Source organism: Hydra vulgaris, chromosome 03 (genome assembly GCF_038396675.1).
Source record: "Hydra vulgaris chromosome 03, alternate assembly HydraT2T_AEP".
NCBI classification, from domain to species: domain Eukaryota; kingdom Metazoa; phylum Cnidaria; class Hydrozoa; order Anthoathecata; family Hydridae; genus Hydra; species Hydra vulgaris.
Genome location: NC_088922.1, coordinates 59,545,547 through 59,563,660, shown reverse-complemented (window position 1 = coordinate 59,563,660; position 18,114 = coordinate 59,545,547). Strand labels below are relative to the sequence as shown.

The 18,114-nt window shown below is 27.7% G+C and overlaps 1 protein-coding gene across 1 annotated transcript in view; it reads left to right on the top strand.

Moving 5' to 3' along the window:
• LOC100200908 (DNA mismatch repair protein Msh2) overlaps positions 1-18,114 on the top strand; it is an 83,395-nt gene that overhangs the window by 9,520 nt on the left and 55,761 nt on the right. Inside the window, exons 3-4 of the mRNA XM_065793845.1 lie at positions 6,153-6,188; positions 6,358-6,445. Coding sequence (XP_065649917.1) covers positions 6,153-6,188; positions 6,358-6,445 — 124 coding nt within the window. The remainder of the gene's footprint in view (positions 1-6,152; positions 6,189-6,357; positions 6,446-18,114) is intronic.

The window sequence follows — 18,114 nt, the reverse complement described above, 5'->3', positions numbered from 1 at the left end:
TCTGAAATGGTCAAGAGGGAATGAAAGAATCCATGCCAGCCTGGTTCCACAAAGTTATGTAAGAAGCACATTTTTCAGCAGGAAGATGAAAGATTTTTACCAAATGGCCATCATGAAGAATATATATATATATATATATATATATATATAATATATATATATATATATATATATATATATATAAAATCATTATTTGGAAAGTTTGTTTCATTTCTGAGGCTATTTATAAGTATTGTTTACATTTGATCTTTATTATACTTTTTTTTAAATTTGATCTTTATTATACTTTTTTTATATTTATTTCAAACACATTATTAAAGTTTGTTAATTGTTGTTTGTTGTAAAACCTATACATTAAATTGATAAATTGTATTGAAACTTGTTAGTAAAAAGGATAGAATGCTCTTTTCATAATAATAGGCACATAATTCAAACCCATACTTTCTAGTATCATGCTCAACAATTTTTTTTTGCACTCTGGCCTTTTTTGTCAAGGTTTATATTTCAGATTGGCGATGTTGAAAGAAAATTATTACTGCAACTTAAGAAATTAAAATAAGTAGCTTTTTTAGTGACCTTGTAAAGAGAGCTGTATAAATACAGAAAGAAAAAATTAATCTTAACCTAAGTTAGTAAAAGGCATAAAAAACAGGTGTCCTGGCATCCCTAGACTGGTTCTGGAAATAGATCATTGCTATATACATTTATTTGATAGTCTTCACTCTAATAAATAAAACTGGTGCATGTAACACTGACACTAGGTCATGTTAAGACATTTCAGAAAAACATAATTGTAGATGAAAATAAGCTTCTAAAAGGCTTAAAAACGGGTCTGTGAGACAACTTCCCATTATTGAAACCAAATACCAATATACACCTAATAAAAGTGTGTGCAATATCAAATTTAAAAAAAAAAAAATTTAGGGTACCTTAATATATAGTTAATTTATATACAAGTTATATACATTGTTATATACATAGTTAATTTATATACAAGCTTCAGCAAGAAGAGGAATTTTCTAACTTTTGCAAGACTATTTACATGGACTGCCCACGTAGATAGTCTGGCACAGGTTTTTTCATGAAATTATTGGCGAGAAATAATTATTTAGTGAGAAGAATATCAAAAATTATAATATAAACATAACAAAGTTATTATGTTTTTATTATAATTTTTGATATTCTTCTCACCTAACTTTAATTTTGTTCCTTCTTCATTCCATGAATACTTGAAATTTTTTTTTTTTTTTTTTTTTTTTCAGCAATAAAAAGGCTGAAAACAGGCTTGCATTTCAAAAAATTTAATTTAAAAACTTTATTTTAATTTTATTTTTTTTAAATTAATTTTTATATTATTGTTTTTGTAATTATTTAACAGTTAACCTATTAATTAAATAAATAAATAACGATATAGATTTGTTATAATAAAACTTCAATATAAAAGTACTTTTATATAATAAATCATTGTTTTATAAAAACAATTGATCGTAATTCTATTTTCATTCTTACTCCCAATATTATATAAGTTCATTTATTTCACTTCTTCTTTGTGTATAATAATGTCATCCAATATGAAAATTTTGCTGATCGCACTTTAGTAACTTTAAGTAGGAAAGCGAAAAATAATTTTAAAAAGTATTTGTAATTGAACCTTGATTATTTGTTTATTATTTATTCAAGTTGATTATTTTTCAAAGTTACACTTAAATTTTTAATTTTTTAATTTGTATGCGTTTCAATTTTTTGTTTTTTTTGTTTTATGTTTGTGTTTTGGTTTGTTTCTTTACTCTTGAGTGAACTTTATTCAGTTTTAAGTCGTTTTTGTTTTTTTATTTTTTAAATAATGTTTTAACATAAAATTACATAATAATCAAGTCAGTTTTTTCTTTCTTACCACATGCTAAATAAAAAATTTTCATTTTTGATTTGAAAAAGAAAATCTTAAATTGAATTTGCTGTCTATGTTTAAGTTACATCATGAGTGGAGTTTTTTAAAATAAAACAGCATTAAAAAATTAACATGTTTAACATTTTATATTTTTCCCAAGCTTCAATTTGCCTGTGTAAAAAAAAAAAAAAAAAAAAAAAAAAATATATATATATATATATATATATATATATATATATATTAGTGATGTGGTAGTGGTGTAGTGGTAAGAGCGCTCGCTTTGTAAGCGAGAGGTTCGGAGTTCGACTCCCACCATGTCCCTGGAAGTACCGCGCTCAACTTAGTTTCTCTGCGCAGCGGCCTTGCTCGGCAAGGTTCGTGTTTCGGAGTTAAAGAGTTGAGAGAGGGTTGCACCACAAATAACAACTAAAAAAAATAAAAAACACAAAAAAATGAGTAGCCTCCTCGACTGGCCCCCCTCGGGCCTTGGGGAGGTGAATAATCTAAAAAAAAAAAAAAAAATGTGCCATTGGCTAATGCTGATTGTGGCTAATAACAGGTTTAATGTATTTATTTAAGAGTATTATAATAATATTAAGGATTTAAATTACATATTCAACATGTACCTACTCATCGGAAGTGATTCGACCTGCTAGCCTATGCTATTGGTAGCCAGCAACCAATTAATCAGCTTAACCATTGGCCGATGACATTGGTTGATTACTCGGCATTAGCAGATGCATCGGTTTTGGCTATTAAGCCAAACCAAACTGGTGCATAGGCACACCTTATATATGCAAGTTGCATATCTAATATTAGGATGTTACCTTTATACTCATACATTAAACCCTATAATTAGCCTCAATCGGCCTTTGCCGATGGCACATCATTAATATATATATATGTGTGTGTGTGTGTGTGTGTGTGTGTGTGTGTGTGTGTGTGTGTGTGTGTGTGTGTGTGTGTGTGTGTGTGTGTGTGTGTGTGTGTGTGTATATATATATAAATATATATTTATATATAAATTTTATATATATATATATAAAACTTCTTCCAAAGGTGGGAAAGTTTTATATAAAACAGATTTATTTAATAAGATAATCTTAATTCAACAGTGCGATGCAATCTTATGATAATACTTGGTGGGTGGTTTAAATCACAATGAACATAATTCAGCTCATTGTCACATTTGTTATGGTCATTGACAAATCCATAAATTTTTGGGCAGACTGATCTAAATATCCTGCCAATGTTTAGAGGACCTTTTTTTTTTTAGAAGACAAATTTAAAAAATTTATATGTAATATACGTCGCTATAGTATTTTACATTTTTCGAAATAAAAATATAAAAATTTACCAAAATAGTCATTAATAAACGCCAACATCAACTCTCCACTAATTTTCATTAAAATGCTTTGTTCGCTAACTAATATAAAGAATAAAATCAAATTTATTTCCTTATTTTTTTTATTTTTTATTTTTTTGTTATTCACCTCCTCAAGGCCAAGAAGGCCACTACAGATGAGGTGGCTACTTAATAGTGGTTATAATCCTCTCTCAACTCTATAACTCCGAAACACGAACCTTGATGAACAAGGCCGCTGCGCGGAGAAACAAGTTAAGCGCGGTACTACCCGGGTTGTGGTGGGGATCAAACTTGGAAGCATTCGCTTATGAAGCGAGCGCTTTACCACTACACCACTACCGCATATTGCTTTTCCTATGAGAAGCATATTGCTTCTCCTATAAGAGAGAAAAGCATTACTTTACCATTTAATAAACAATATTTCTTTTATATATACTAAAAAAAATTTATTACATAGCGTATTTATTGCATAACAAGGTCAAATCATTCAAAGTTTTAATTAGTTTATTCAAAGTTGATAACTTTTTGTTGTTGTTCTTGTTTTACTTTTCAAATCATATTTTTTGGCCTGATTGTTATAATGTTATTATTTTTTAAAAATTTTTCATTTATTTTATTACTTAAAATATTTTTAATGCAATTTTTCTGTTATTTGACATTGAAGTTTAAAGCTTATAGAGTTTAATCGCATTGTTAACTATAGTTATGCAAGCGGAGGAGAAACTCAAATTAAGGTATTTTAAAAGAGCAAATGTTTTTGTTTAAAAATATAAAAAGCTAAGCGTTTCATATTTTAATTCAATCAAAACCTGTGTTTTACATTTTAATCCAATTGTAACATATTCCATATTGCATCTGCATGAATTCGAATTAAGCATTCTGATTGACTTAAAATATATTTATAATCTGTTTTAAAAGTCGTTTTTCAAATGTTGCTTTTTCTAAACAATGTTAATAACAATTTTTGTAATTATCGTAACAAATTTTATTATTACAAAACAGCAAGACTATAAGTAATAGAGAATTGTTTTATTTTAATTTTTTATGACAAACTTGGTGCTAATATAAAATTGTTTTGAATTGAGTTTGGGCAGAAATTTGGGGGCCCATACCGCTATTAAAATTGGCCTGGATACTTCGCTGATGGTTGCAAGAACTTGCCACTACATTACAAAGACCGCTTGCCCATTGAGCAATTAATTTTTATTAATTAATATTATTTGTTAAGCAACTGTGATTGATGAAAATCCTTATCCTAAAGAAAAAGAAAAAGTATATTTCAGTATCAGTGAGACTGTGAAATACAGAAATAATACCCGGCTTTCTAAGGAGATTTTGAAATTAAATGAAAAGGGCATAAAACACACAATAAAGTGGAAAATTATAAAACGCTGTAAACTTTTAAAAATGACATCCAATATTTGTCACCTCTGTGTTCATAAGAAATTTATAATTATAATTCAACATTCCAACAAGTTTCTATTGTCCTCTTTTAATATTGGAGACTGAATAGTTACATCTTTTATTATGTCAGAAGTCATTCTTCCATAATTTTCAATTCATTTGTCAAAGAGTTTTTTTTTTAACCGTTTTTTTAACAGTTTTTTATGTATTTAATAGCTGATGATTTTTATGTATTTAATAGCTGATGATTGCCGTGTTTGGCACAAAACTTTAAGTGCTATTATTAATATTGTTTTTCATTTAAACAAAATTTAAATATATATATGTGTATATATATATATATATATATATATATATATATATATATATATATATATATATATATATATATATATATATATATAAGGATGTAAATATATATGTATCCTTATATAATAGTCAAAAAGAGATTTTAATGGTTAAAAAAAAGTATTTTTCAATGCTTTTTTTAACATTAGCGACATCTACAACCAAGCTACATTTTAATGTCATTTAAGCAATAAAACAATTAAAAAAATGCAGAAGTACAATTGTATCGTTTTTTTTAAAAACAGCAATGATTATGACTAGAAAGTTTTTTATTTAATGCTGTTTTTGTTTTTATTTTTTGCTGCTACATGATGTGCTGCTGCATTGATTATCTCATAGCTTGCTGCTAGGAAGGAAGTGCTGCTGCATCAACTGAGTGTTTGGCTTGGGCTGTTAGCCCAAGCCAAGCTTAAAAATATTTAAGTTTTCAAACTTTTTCTGGTTAAAAACATTTTGATGGTTGTATTTTTTTATAAATAAGTTATTTCTAAAACAGTTTTGCTTGAAACCATTAGTGGCAGAGTGATACTTTGTTGCCATTATCACAAATAAACATTTTTATTCTTTACTTTAAATACTGGTTTTTAAGCATCATTATAATCAAATCTTTATAATGTATATTAACTTTAAAAGTTATTTTATTGCTAATTAATTGCAAATTTTTAATACACTTAAAGCATAACATTTTAGAAAAATCAAGTTTTTTAAAAGATTATTTTAATTCCAGCTGCAGAATTGAAAAGAAATATATCATAAATGACACATAAAATAAAAAAATGTCACAAAAAAATCATAAATTTATTTCTTAATTACTTAACTTCTAAAACTCCAAATTTAGTTTTTTCAAAAAGCTATTAAAAAATTATTCAAACTTAAACATTTTTGGGAAGAGTCCACAGCTTTCACAAATCCCACAAAATTACCCAAACATTTTGAAATAGTCTATTGATTTTGAAAATTTCATTGTTCAAAGCAATAAATGGATCCTATTGATTCAAACAGATTTCCGTCAATTCATATCATGTGCTTTTAGGTGTCAAATAAGTGTTCCCATCCCCTTAATTATATTTAAATGTTTTTCCTCACCCTAAAATTTTTTTATTCTGTATTAATGTACAAAATATTATCAAATTTTTTTGCTTTTAGAAACCAAATACAACAGTTCGCTTTTTTGATAGAGGGGTAGGATTTTAAATAATACTTTTAATTAAATATAAATTCAATCATTTTTGTTTCTTTTAAGTTTTGTAGTCAATATTATGTGTTAAATGTTTATATTTTATAAAGTGTTAAATGTTTATATTTTTTAAATTCTGGAATTTTCTTTTAAAATGATTAAATTTGTTTACAGGAGTTTTATACAGTGCACAATGATGATGCTATTTTTGCAGCAAAAGAGCTTTTTAAAACTCAATCCGTTATTAAAGAGCTTGGATCAGGTAAATCTTCTCATTAAAATGTGTTCAATTATTCTTAATTATAAACTGTTTTTTTTTTATGCCATAACTCTTCAAAAAATGTCATAATTTGACACAAATTGCACAAAAGGCAATTTTTCTTTTTATGTTTGATTTGTAGCAAAATCAAGGATGAAAATAACTTACATAAAAAGGATACTTTTCATATATTGATTGTTTTATGTTTTTTTGGGGGAATTAAAAATAACAGGTAGTAATGTATGGGTTTTTTTTATAGCTTATTTTTTTTATTTAATGGATAAATAAAAAATAACACAAAATGTTATTTCATGACCTATTTAAAACACACAGCCTTACATTCTGGATTTTTGCCAAAAAAGTAGAAGGCCATTTTTATTTAGGTTTATATTTTTCTGCTGTGCTAAGCCATCTGCATAACAAACATAATCAACAGGGCCATAGGGAGGGGTAGGGGAGCATGTGCTCCCCCTCCCCCCTGCCTCTTCCTATTTGCACCTCTTAAATGCTGCAATAAAATATTTACTTGAATAATAAAAATCAGTCTATTTATAAAAGTCGGTTAATAAAAATTAAAAAATTGGAATATTAATTTAATTTAGTTATTTTAGTAAATACATGTTGTATTTACTAAAATAACTAATTAAATTAATATTCCAATTTCACGGGTGGGACAAATAGGTCACTGCTTTCTTAAAAAATAAGTTCATTTAATTGTTTATTTAGCTTCTAAAAACATTTAGCTTTGGTGCTATTGGTGGTTTTTTCCCTCGCTACGGCACTTTGTAAATAAATAATTATAACAAAATAAATAATTGTGATGTTAACTAAAACGTTGTTTTTTTAGTTGATCTAGTTTCCTAATTTATCTGTCGTTTTGTTTCAAAATTATATTTTTTCTAGTTGAAATACAGTTTATTGGGTTGACTAATTAAGTCTTTAATTAATTAGCTGATAGGTAAATTTATTTCTTTTTTATTTTTGTGTGTTGGTTTTAAAAATTTATTATAAACTTTTCATATAAATTTTAAATACAATTAATTATAAAATTTTGTAAAATAAAATATATTTTATCAATTGTATTATTATTATTAGGGGAGCGAGAGGCTAGTTGCAACACTGCAGTTTAAAGGATTTTTTTTTTCCCAAATAATTTAAAATTATATAACTATAATGATAACATGCAAGCTGTAAAAAAGGGGTTGCAATTTTAAAAAATTGCAAAATTGATTTATAATTGTGTTTTTTCAATATAAAAGTTTTTTTGTGTACAACTGTAAACTCAGCAAAACATCACTGAGCCAATTTAAACAAAATATTTAAAAAAACTATATTTAAAACAATACAAAAAATGGTAATTATATTATTTTATGTGTTAATTATTTAAAGATTATATTTTTAGAAATGTCACAATCAACTAAAAGAAAAAAATCAAGTTCAGAATTCAACCATGCCAAAGAGCAAAAGGTTACGAAGGAAGCACCCAAATCACTTACTAAAATTAGAATTTTTTTTTGGAAAACTGAGATCTACTCCAAACACTTTTGACATAACACCAGCTGACAGTGGTGATAATGTAGCACAAAAATCTGGCAGTACAGCTCAACAATCTGAAATTGATGGTGATACAGCTCAACAATCTGACATTGATGGTGATACAGCTCAACTATCTGACATTGATTGTAATGTAGCTCAACAATCTGGCAATGATGATAATACAGAACAACAAGGTGATACTTGTGCTTATCTTTGTTATTAGGTTGAAATTTTAAACCTCGAAACACTGTTGACACCTGATAAAAAAAGTGGTGTCAACACCACTTTTTTTATCAGGTGATGGAAAAAGCAACATTTCCCCATTAAACTACTTGATAAATAGCCATACTACAGTAAGGAAAAAAATGGTTTATCTGTGGTGCTTGTATTTTTTCTTTCCCAGCTGGTAGTAAGGAAGGTAAAGGGCAATTTGTTTTGACTATAGCTTATGAATGGAAAAATTTAGTAAAGCATCTTGCCAAACATGTTTCAAATAAATACCATTTGTATGCGTTGGAGTATTTAGATAATGCACAGAGAATATGCAACAATCCCAATACACAAATACACAAAAAGCTTGATACAATATTGCAAGAAAGAATCCGCTTTAAGAAACACATATTTGAAGATTGCATTATTGAAGCAGTTTTTTTTGGGGGGAAACAAGGTCTGGCATTCTGTGGATCTAACAAAAAGATATCTAATACTAATACGAGTGTCAATTAAGTAAATTCTATTGCATTGCTTCAGCTTCTTGCAAAACATAATTCAGAACTACTACATCATCTCAATTCACCAAGACTAAAGAATACTACATATCTTTCTGAAAAAGTCCAAAATGAACTTATTGACATTGTTGGTTGTTGTATGATTCAAGCTGATCTTCGCTTAGAAATAAAAAAGGCCAAGTTTTATACTCTTCTGTTAGATAAAGTATCCTTACACAACAAAGAAAAGGTGGTAATTTCAATTCGATTTGTTGACTTCAAAATTTTATTCGAGAAGAAGTTCTTGATGTTACTCCAGCTAATAGAATTATAGGTCGTGCTATAATTCTATTAGCTGCTATAATTCTGCTATAATTCTATTCGAATTATATCATTTGACAAAGAAATGGCTCTTAGACCATGGATTAGAACTTAAAAATCTTTGTGGCCAAGGTTATGATGGAGCCACCAGCATGGACATGGTTTGGCGAATGCTATTTTGACAGACAATAGCTTAGCATTCTATGGACATTGTCAAAATCACTGCCTAAATCTAGTTATATCCCATAGCTGCGCCATCCTGCAAATACATAACATTTTAGACAAATTAAAGGCTGTAACAATATGGATTAACAATTAGATGTAGATTGGTCAAGTTGGACACTGGAAGATTGACGAAAAGTTCTGTCTTACAAAAAATCTCTACAAAACTTTGAATTCATTTATACACTACTAACATCATATCTGAGGGCCACAGCTATTTCTTTACAAGGCCGAACACAAGATGTTGTGGACGCATATAAAGTAAAGGAAGTTGTATTAGAATTAAAACATAGATGTGATGCTCAGCTTCAACAATTATCTAATTCCATCTTCACACATGCTGTAAGAACAGCATTTGGGCATTGACGTGGTAGTTTAACAGCAAACTTATTGTCAGAACACTCTAGCTGATACTCCAAATGAGGTTTGTCAGCTTAACATTCTGATTCCTTATTTGGATTACATTTATCAGACCTCCAGTTAAAGTTTAGTGAACAATCTTGTCAAACTATAAAACTATTGTATGTTGTGTGTGAAAATGAATCTCAAGCTTCAATGTGTGGCATAATCAAAAGTCTTAAAGATGTTGTCAAAATCTATAGTAAGAATCTACCTCTCCCAGGATTGCTTGAGGAAGAAATTATTCGCTGGAAGAACCTTTGTGATAAATTGGCAGACCCAAAACCAAAAAATTTACAAGCTTCATTGATGAAATGCGATAAGCAAGCTCTTCCAAATGCAAATACACTCTTATGCATTGGCTGTACATTTCCAGTAAGGTCTTATAAATGCAAGAGATGTGCATCTGCGCTTTGCAGATTTTTAAATTATATCAGAGCATCCATGAAGGATGAGCGGTTAGAAGCACTTACACTAATGCATGTGCAACGTGATAAAGTCAAAGCATTAAACAAAACAGAAATCGCAAAGAAGAATGGAGCTGCCATCCTTAACCTTATAAAAACAATTTTTACTGCAATATTTTATTGTATCTTAATTAATTTGGTTTTCTAATTATTTTTTTGTCACATTTTAAAATGAAATTGTTCTCTCTATTTTGAATTATTGTATGCAATTTTATGCCTAATTGGTGCCTTAAAAAAAAGTGCTACCCTTTCAAGATATTCTAGATATGGGCCTGATCAACAAGTTAAGCTGAAATTAATGTCAGGTCACCTCTTGACAAAATATTCAAATAATGTGTGACTTGTGAATCGATTGTAGGATGCAAAAATAACACATAATGTTATTTTTCAAAACTTTTATATCAACTTTTTTTGCAATATACCCAGCAATATACACTGCAACTTAACGAGATTCATCAGAAAGTATAATTTTTTTTAAATTAGTATCTTTTTTTTTACTTAAAAATTCCTCTGAACATTTCATTTCATTAGCTTTGATATTATTTTCTATAATATTGATGCTTTTTTTTACAAATTTTTTTAATTTTATTGTTCTCTAACTACATAAAACACCATTCAAGCTTACTAGAAACCTGCCAACACACATTTGGCGATATTGGCCAAACGTCTTTCAATAGGTCACTTTGGAAAGGAGCAGTTTGAAATAAAATCAAAACCATTATTTAAAAGGTCTTCTATTAGTGATGCTTGGCATAAAAGTGTCCTTTATAAACCTGATGTTTGAGCTGATAAGGTAAAGTTTTCACAATTAGAAATTTTTATAGTTTACCAAGTTAAAAGCCATTGCTCCACTGGACGCAGAAACTCAGGCTTTTTTTCATCTTTAACTTTTTCGGCATGGTATTTGAAGATTTCGTTCACTGGTGTTTGATGACTTTTGTAAAAATGCAAATTATTACATTGGATTATGTGTTAAATAACCAGCAGAATTAAGGTCGACATTCGACAATGCCAACCTACCTGCCACCCTAAAAGTGTTTAAGGTTGGTAAAAAATCCCCAACCTCATTTCTATGTTTAATGGTGACCCTTTTGTGTCTAATTTTTTTTTGCCAACCTGATGCTGACCTCTAACAGTTTGAGATCAGCAACTTATTACTGACTTCATTTTTACTAATTCCGAAGGTTGGATAGCAATGATAAAGAAAATGGCTTTGACTCTTCTGTTGGTGGTATGAGTAATGGAGAACAGGAGTTTGGAAGCAAAAGACGAAACTGTAAAGTGTGCTACACTCCAAAAGATAAATAAAAGATTTTTTTCTACTTTGATGCACCTCAGTGCAACATCGCCTTGCACTGCACTGCAGCAAAAAACTGTTTTGCAATATGGCATAGCTGAGATTTTCATATAAATAAATAATTTAAGTATTTACTTTAGAAGTATGATAAAATTTTTAGTGTTTTTTGTATTTTATATAATTATAATATTATTTTACCCCTTTTTTTGCGAATATACCCCAAAACAATGAACCACCTGCCAGGCCATAATAAGTAACGTTAACCAAATTATTTTGGAATTCTGATTGCCAATACATTAGGCTATTTTTTTAATATATAGTTTTTACTTAAGACTTCATCATAAACTTCTAGATCTATATTAAAGTATTTCTAAAATCTTTTAAAAAATTGCTTCTTTTCCTCTATTGAGAATTTTAACACCATTATGGACAAAAAAATTTTATATAGATATGTTCAAAATTTAATAAGCTTTTCAATAACATTATACACTTAGGACTTTTACTTTTAAAGATATTTATGTTATTGTAAGTTTCTATTAATAAAGATTGTTTTTGTAAGACTCCGTAAAGTTGCTATTTTTTGCCCGTGCCAAAACTGTTGATAGCTTAAAGTCGATTTGATGTTCTAAGTCGATTACTAAAGCAAAATCGGTTTTTTGAGTTATAAATTATCTACTACACATTGAAATTATGAAGAAAACTATATATATCTTTACAATTTGGAAAATAAGATTTTATAGCGGCAATTGCAGTTTAATAAAAATTGTCAGGTGCAATCTGAACATTCTGTTTGAATTTGCCTGGGTGTAAAACTTTAGTGTAGATTCTAGGAGCTTTTCTTAAATATGCATCCTTTTTATGAACATCAAGTTTCCAGGAAATTTTACTAATAATATCTTTAAAAAATAACAAAAATTTAATGCAGGAAAAATAAATATTTTTCTGTTTAACAAATTATTTCTAACATTTTTTATCATATGTACAGTATCGAAAAACAAACTTTTTGCCATTATAAACAAACTTTGAATATCTCAATTGTGTATCTTCAATAATTTTGCGTAGGTTGAAACATTAGCATGGTTATAACAATAGCTCATACTCTTAAACTTATTTCAAATAATTAAGCAGCTTATCTTAAAAAGCAATTAAGCAATTTTATTTTTTAACCAATTGCTGCTGATTTGGGTGACTGATGAGGCTTTTATAATGCATAATGCATTTATACATTTTAATTTTTTTTAAATCATAAAACATACAATACTTTTATAAAGTTTGTTCTCATCATTGGTGCCAATAAATTCTCCTCCACAATACTCTGCACATTTTTAAAGTTCATTTCATCAAACAAAAAAGTTATATTCTTTGATAAACTTTTATTTTCCATTAATATTTTTGCAACTTTATTGAATTTTATTTAAAAGGAAAATAAAATGTAAGAAACATTTTTCCAAAAGAATTTTATAAGATTACAGCAAGCATATTGGATAATATTAGCTGATTAACTTACTTTTTTTTGAAATTGGTGTTTACTAAGCTCCAAAAAACAGAAATTTTTCACTCGTCTTTAAAGACAAAGATACAGGAAAACAATTTAAAAACAATTTTACATGTAAGTCTTTATCAATCTTAATGCATTAATCTTAAAGCATTCTATAACTTCTGGCAAATAATTAGAGATGCCTCTTTTACTTACACTTTTTTTACTTACACAATTTTTATGAAAAAGTAAAAAACATAAAATATTTAAATTGTTCAAATTAAATACACATTTCCGAATAAGAAATTAATTTTTTTGAAATGATTTTTACTTTATGATGCAAGTTTATTTTTAATTTAAAAAAAGTAAGTTATGTAAAAGTAGGTTACATCAAAAGTAATTTACTTTTACATGTAAAAGTAATTCACACAAAAAAGCTGTTTACTTTCACATTTAAAAATTAATTACTTTTTAAATTTCATTACATAATATAATAATAATTCCTAAAACTGTAATTTGCATTGACATGTAAAAGTAATTAATTTAAAAAAAATTATATTACCCTAATTTAATAAAAAAACTTGAATTGCATATAAATGAATTGCATAAAAGTAATATGCAACCAAATGTAAATTAAATTTACAAATAAAATAATATTTTTTAAGTAGACATTTTTTTATTTTTTAAGTTATTTCAAATTGTTATTAAAAATGAATTACATGAAATAAAGTTTACTTTGCATAAGCTTACATTTACATTTTTACTTTGCATAAGCTTAAATTTTATAAAATTTTTAAAGTAAATTAAAACTAAATTAAATAAATTATTTTAAAATAAATTATTGTAAATTTAATTAAATCTATATTTAATAAGTAAATTTACTTATATTCAACAATTTGAGAGGATCTTGTTCAACAGTAATGCAAAAAAGTAAAACTTTAAATAACTAACATTTAGTTTGCGGTAAAATTTAGTATGCAGGGTTTTAAAATTTTGTCTCTTTATAGTTTAAATATATCAATATTGGGTTTCTGCCCATGATTTAAAACCCTCTTTAGTCCCTGTTCATGGTAGTTTTGGCTATAAAAACCATTCTTTGAATCAAATCATCTCAAAAATAGTAGGGGTGGAACAATGGTTCAAGTTCTGGCATAGAACCAATCCAAGGTTTGATGATGGCTCAAGTTCAATAAGCAACATTGGTAAGGAAGAATGCAAGAACTTCTTAGTTAAATTCTCTTTGGCGGTGCTCTGTGAAGAAACTGTAAGGACTTCTGGAAGCACCTTAATAAGCACAAAAAAAAAGAAGAAAAAAAAGGAAAAATTTCAATCCCTGGCCAACCATTCGAAAGGTCTGGAATTCAGACAAAGCTGAAACATGGCAGTAAGCAGAAGGCACACATACCCATGGAAGACTCCAAAGAGTAGACTATTTGAAAGAAAATAAATTGACATAATTGTTAGTTCTTTTTTACAAGTTTTTTGTGTAAATGTTTTTATTATTTAAAAACTGAGGGAAAGTTTAAACCAGTCCCGGATTATGGGGGCTATAACCCCATGCCCCGCAGATTTAGGAGCCCCAAACTTTTTTATAGGACTCTATATTTGTAAAGTTTTTTTGCCACTTTGATACAAAAAATGCCCACCTGCTCAAGAATATTCCCAGACCCTAGTCTTGGTTTAAACAACTACAGTATTTTATATAGTCATGAAAAATTTAGAACTTTTTATGTAAATATCTTTATCTGCACGTAGTATCAGTGGCCTAACTACTGCAAGGCCAGTTTTTTTTGATACTCCCAAGCCATCGGCAGGGAGTACCAAAAAAAACTCTAATTTTTTCAATACACTTTGAAGATAGTTGTTTTGAAAAATCGATCGGAATGTCAGTAAGTATAGTGGAATTAACAGTAAAGAAAATAACTAAACTTGCTCCTAACTCTGTTCCTTTAATATTTTCTTTGGTCAAAAATTTGTTAAAAGTAAGAAATTTTATATATTTATGTAATAATTTGAAGAAACATTAAAAATAATTTTCTACTTATTCTTCAATTTAATGATTTATTCAGGTAAATTCTGCCATTCAAACAGATGAAACATTACCACACTCTATATTACTCTCTACCATTGCAATCCAAACTGTGAGTGGCAAATTTGATGGCGGCAAAGATGATGACAAATTTGAGATAATGAAAGCATATCTGATTTTTCTTCGGAAAAATCCTTGAATGATGAAAACTATTTTGCATCAACAGATGACTTTAATTCAAGTGATAAGGTAGGTAACAATCAGAATAGCAGACTCAACGAACTATGCAATGATCGTACATTGTTTGTTTTTGAAAAGAATTAGTTTGAACTTTTAACTTGTTGTATAAAGTGTGGTATTTCTATTGATCCCTCAATGATTAAAAATATAATAAAACAAGGATCCTTGCTTCATTTAAAAGTGACTTGTTTAAATAAGTGTGAAGTAGAATGGAAGTCTCAGCCAGCTGTTGGTGGATCAAAAGGTCTTGGAAATTTATTTTTAGCAACTTCTATTGCATTTGCTGGTATGCAAAATATTGCTAAATTTGAACGTTTTGCCTACACTGCCAATTTGAAGTTTATTTTGGATACCACATTTATTATTACATAAAAAGGACTACAATATGCCAGTTTTTCAACATTAATGGATTTTCGAGTGCTGAAAAATGATTTAAATGCTTCTTAAAAAAAAGACAGTCATACTCGTTGTTGATGGCAGATGTGATTGCAGTATTTAGCCTGGTCACAGTGCTAAATATTGCATTTACACATTTATGGAACTGGGGCATGTCTTTGACACATCTACAATTTCTGTAACAGAACTATTCAAATTGTATAGAAAAATAAGGTTTCATGAAGTTGCTGATCATATTGCTAAAAGAATGGGTAATAATTAATTTTATATCAACTGATCAGCATCAACAAATTCAAAAGTTGTTAAAAGTTGATCCTCGGTTTAAAACCATAAACCACCAGTTCGATCTGTGGCTAAATCCATTTGTAAAATAATTAATAAAGCGTCAAAAGTCTAGGGCCGTGCACAGCTAATTGATTGGTTACAATTTATAGTGAACCATTTTTGATGAAGCATTAAAACATTTATTTAAAACCCCAACAGGATTCATGGCACTCAGGGAAAACCAGGGAAATGTTTTTAAATTCTGAAAAATCAGGGAATACCTGGAAATTTCAGGAAACTTTTTTTGAAAATTTTTAAAATCAGGGAAAACTCAGGGAATGTTTTTTAGTTTTATATAAGATTATATGATAGATACAAATTGTTATTTTTGAAAATATATATTTTATATTTATTGAACTTTTATGGTTTTGTTTCCTTATTAAACTACTTTTTATTATTTAAAAACTTTCCTTTAACAGATAGCATCAATTAAATAAGAAGTATTTAATTCCTTTAAAAATTATAATAAAATATTTGGGAAACAAGGAAAATTATATACTTTTCACCACCTGAACTCAGGGAAAAAGTATTTGAAATCAGGTTAAGATCAGGAAATACTTGGGGAAAACTCAGGGGAAATGGATTTCTAAAACTGTCATGAACCCTTCCCAAACTAATGTATGAAAAAAAATTTTCTATTCTGTTCCATGTCCGAAATATACATGAATGGGGTGGATCTTAGTATTTTATAAAATGTGAACATAAACCATATACAAAGGAAGAGGAAGAGAAACAAGATTAAATTCCAACTCTTACTCTTATAAATTTTTAGTTAATTGAATAAAAAATAAAACTCTGAAAGATGTGATGAAATATCTTACTGAAGCAATTCATACATCTAATGTCGAGGATTTTAATAACTTATTGCTTAAGAACATACCAAAACAATATAATTTTGTATAGTTATGTAAAGTAATTTACACTTAAAAGTAATTCGCTTTTTTACATCAAAATAAGTAAAAGAGCCATTCCTAATCATCAATTCAAGTTTATAAAAAACAACATAATCATCATATTTTGAAACAGTATATCCTGGAGGGCTGTCTATCTCATTGGTGATTCTAAAATTAGTTAAGATTTGTTCATTAAATTGATTAATATTCATCTTCTTGAAAAATCCTTTTTTAAGAGAATTGCTTCATAATTAAATAGGAATTAAAGTTGTAATTTCTATAGAATCTGGATTAATAGTAGGAACTGGTTTTAAAATTTAATTCAAACGAAATCTTTTACTTTGTTCACCCTTAAAAGTATATTGTCAAAATGCTTTACACAGATTATAGATGATGAATTCAGTTGGCAGTTTTCTCTGTTCACAAATCGATTCCATTTTTTTTTTTTATATCTTCGCTTGTTTGAAAAGAAATACAGGAGTTGATTGATTACCTAAATAAGTAGATTGACATTCAATAACACAACATTTTTTACCCATATTGCACTAACAGCTTTGCGTATAATGGCCTTCTATTTTTTCAGCGAAAATATAGAATATTAGGCTGTGTATTTTAAATAGGAATTTTTAGGCGAATGTGTAACATACTTTTAGATGTATTTAAGTTCCAAACTGCAACAAGCTGCTTATATTTTGTTCATTAGTTGCAGACAGTAGTAGCTAATTAGAAAGCTTAATCAGTAAAGACTTGTGGATGAATAAAAAAAATACTAGTAACCCTCATTTTGGCATGTTTAGCAGTTTTCAGATTTTTTCTAAAGTTGAGGTTATAAGTTTTCTCTAATATGATGCAAGTTATTAAAAACCACTTTTTGGTTGATCAATTTTGATTGATCTATCCAGATAAAAACACTAAAAATATAAAAACCATTTTTTGATTGATTTTGATTGATCTTTCCAGAAAATAATTCTAAGGTTTTAAACTAGGCTATTATTTCATTTGTAAATTAAGAGGGGCTACTGTGTTGTGTTTAAAAGGTTATAATTTCTAAACTGTCGCACTTGTAAGTTTAAAATTTTAAATTTAACTTATCTACATAATGCACATAATAATATATAAAAATCAGAAAATTAAAGATTGAAATTAGAGAAAAAGTGTCCTACAAAGTTTTCTAAAAATTAGTTGAAATATAATAAACTAACTCTATATACAAATTCTTTTGTTTACTTTGTTATTATTTTGTTTGTTGATACATATTTAACATTAATAAAATGCGTAATTATAACAGTTAATATAAATAAGAAGTGTAAGAATAAAAATTCAAGTTTTACTTGATAAGTTATAAAAAAAGTTATAAAAACACT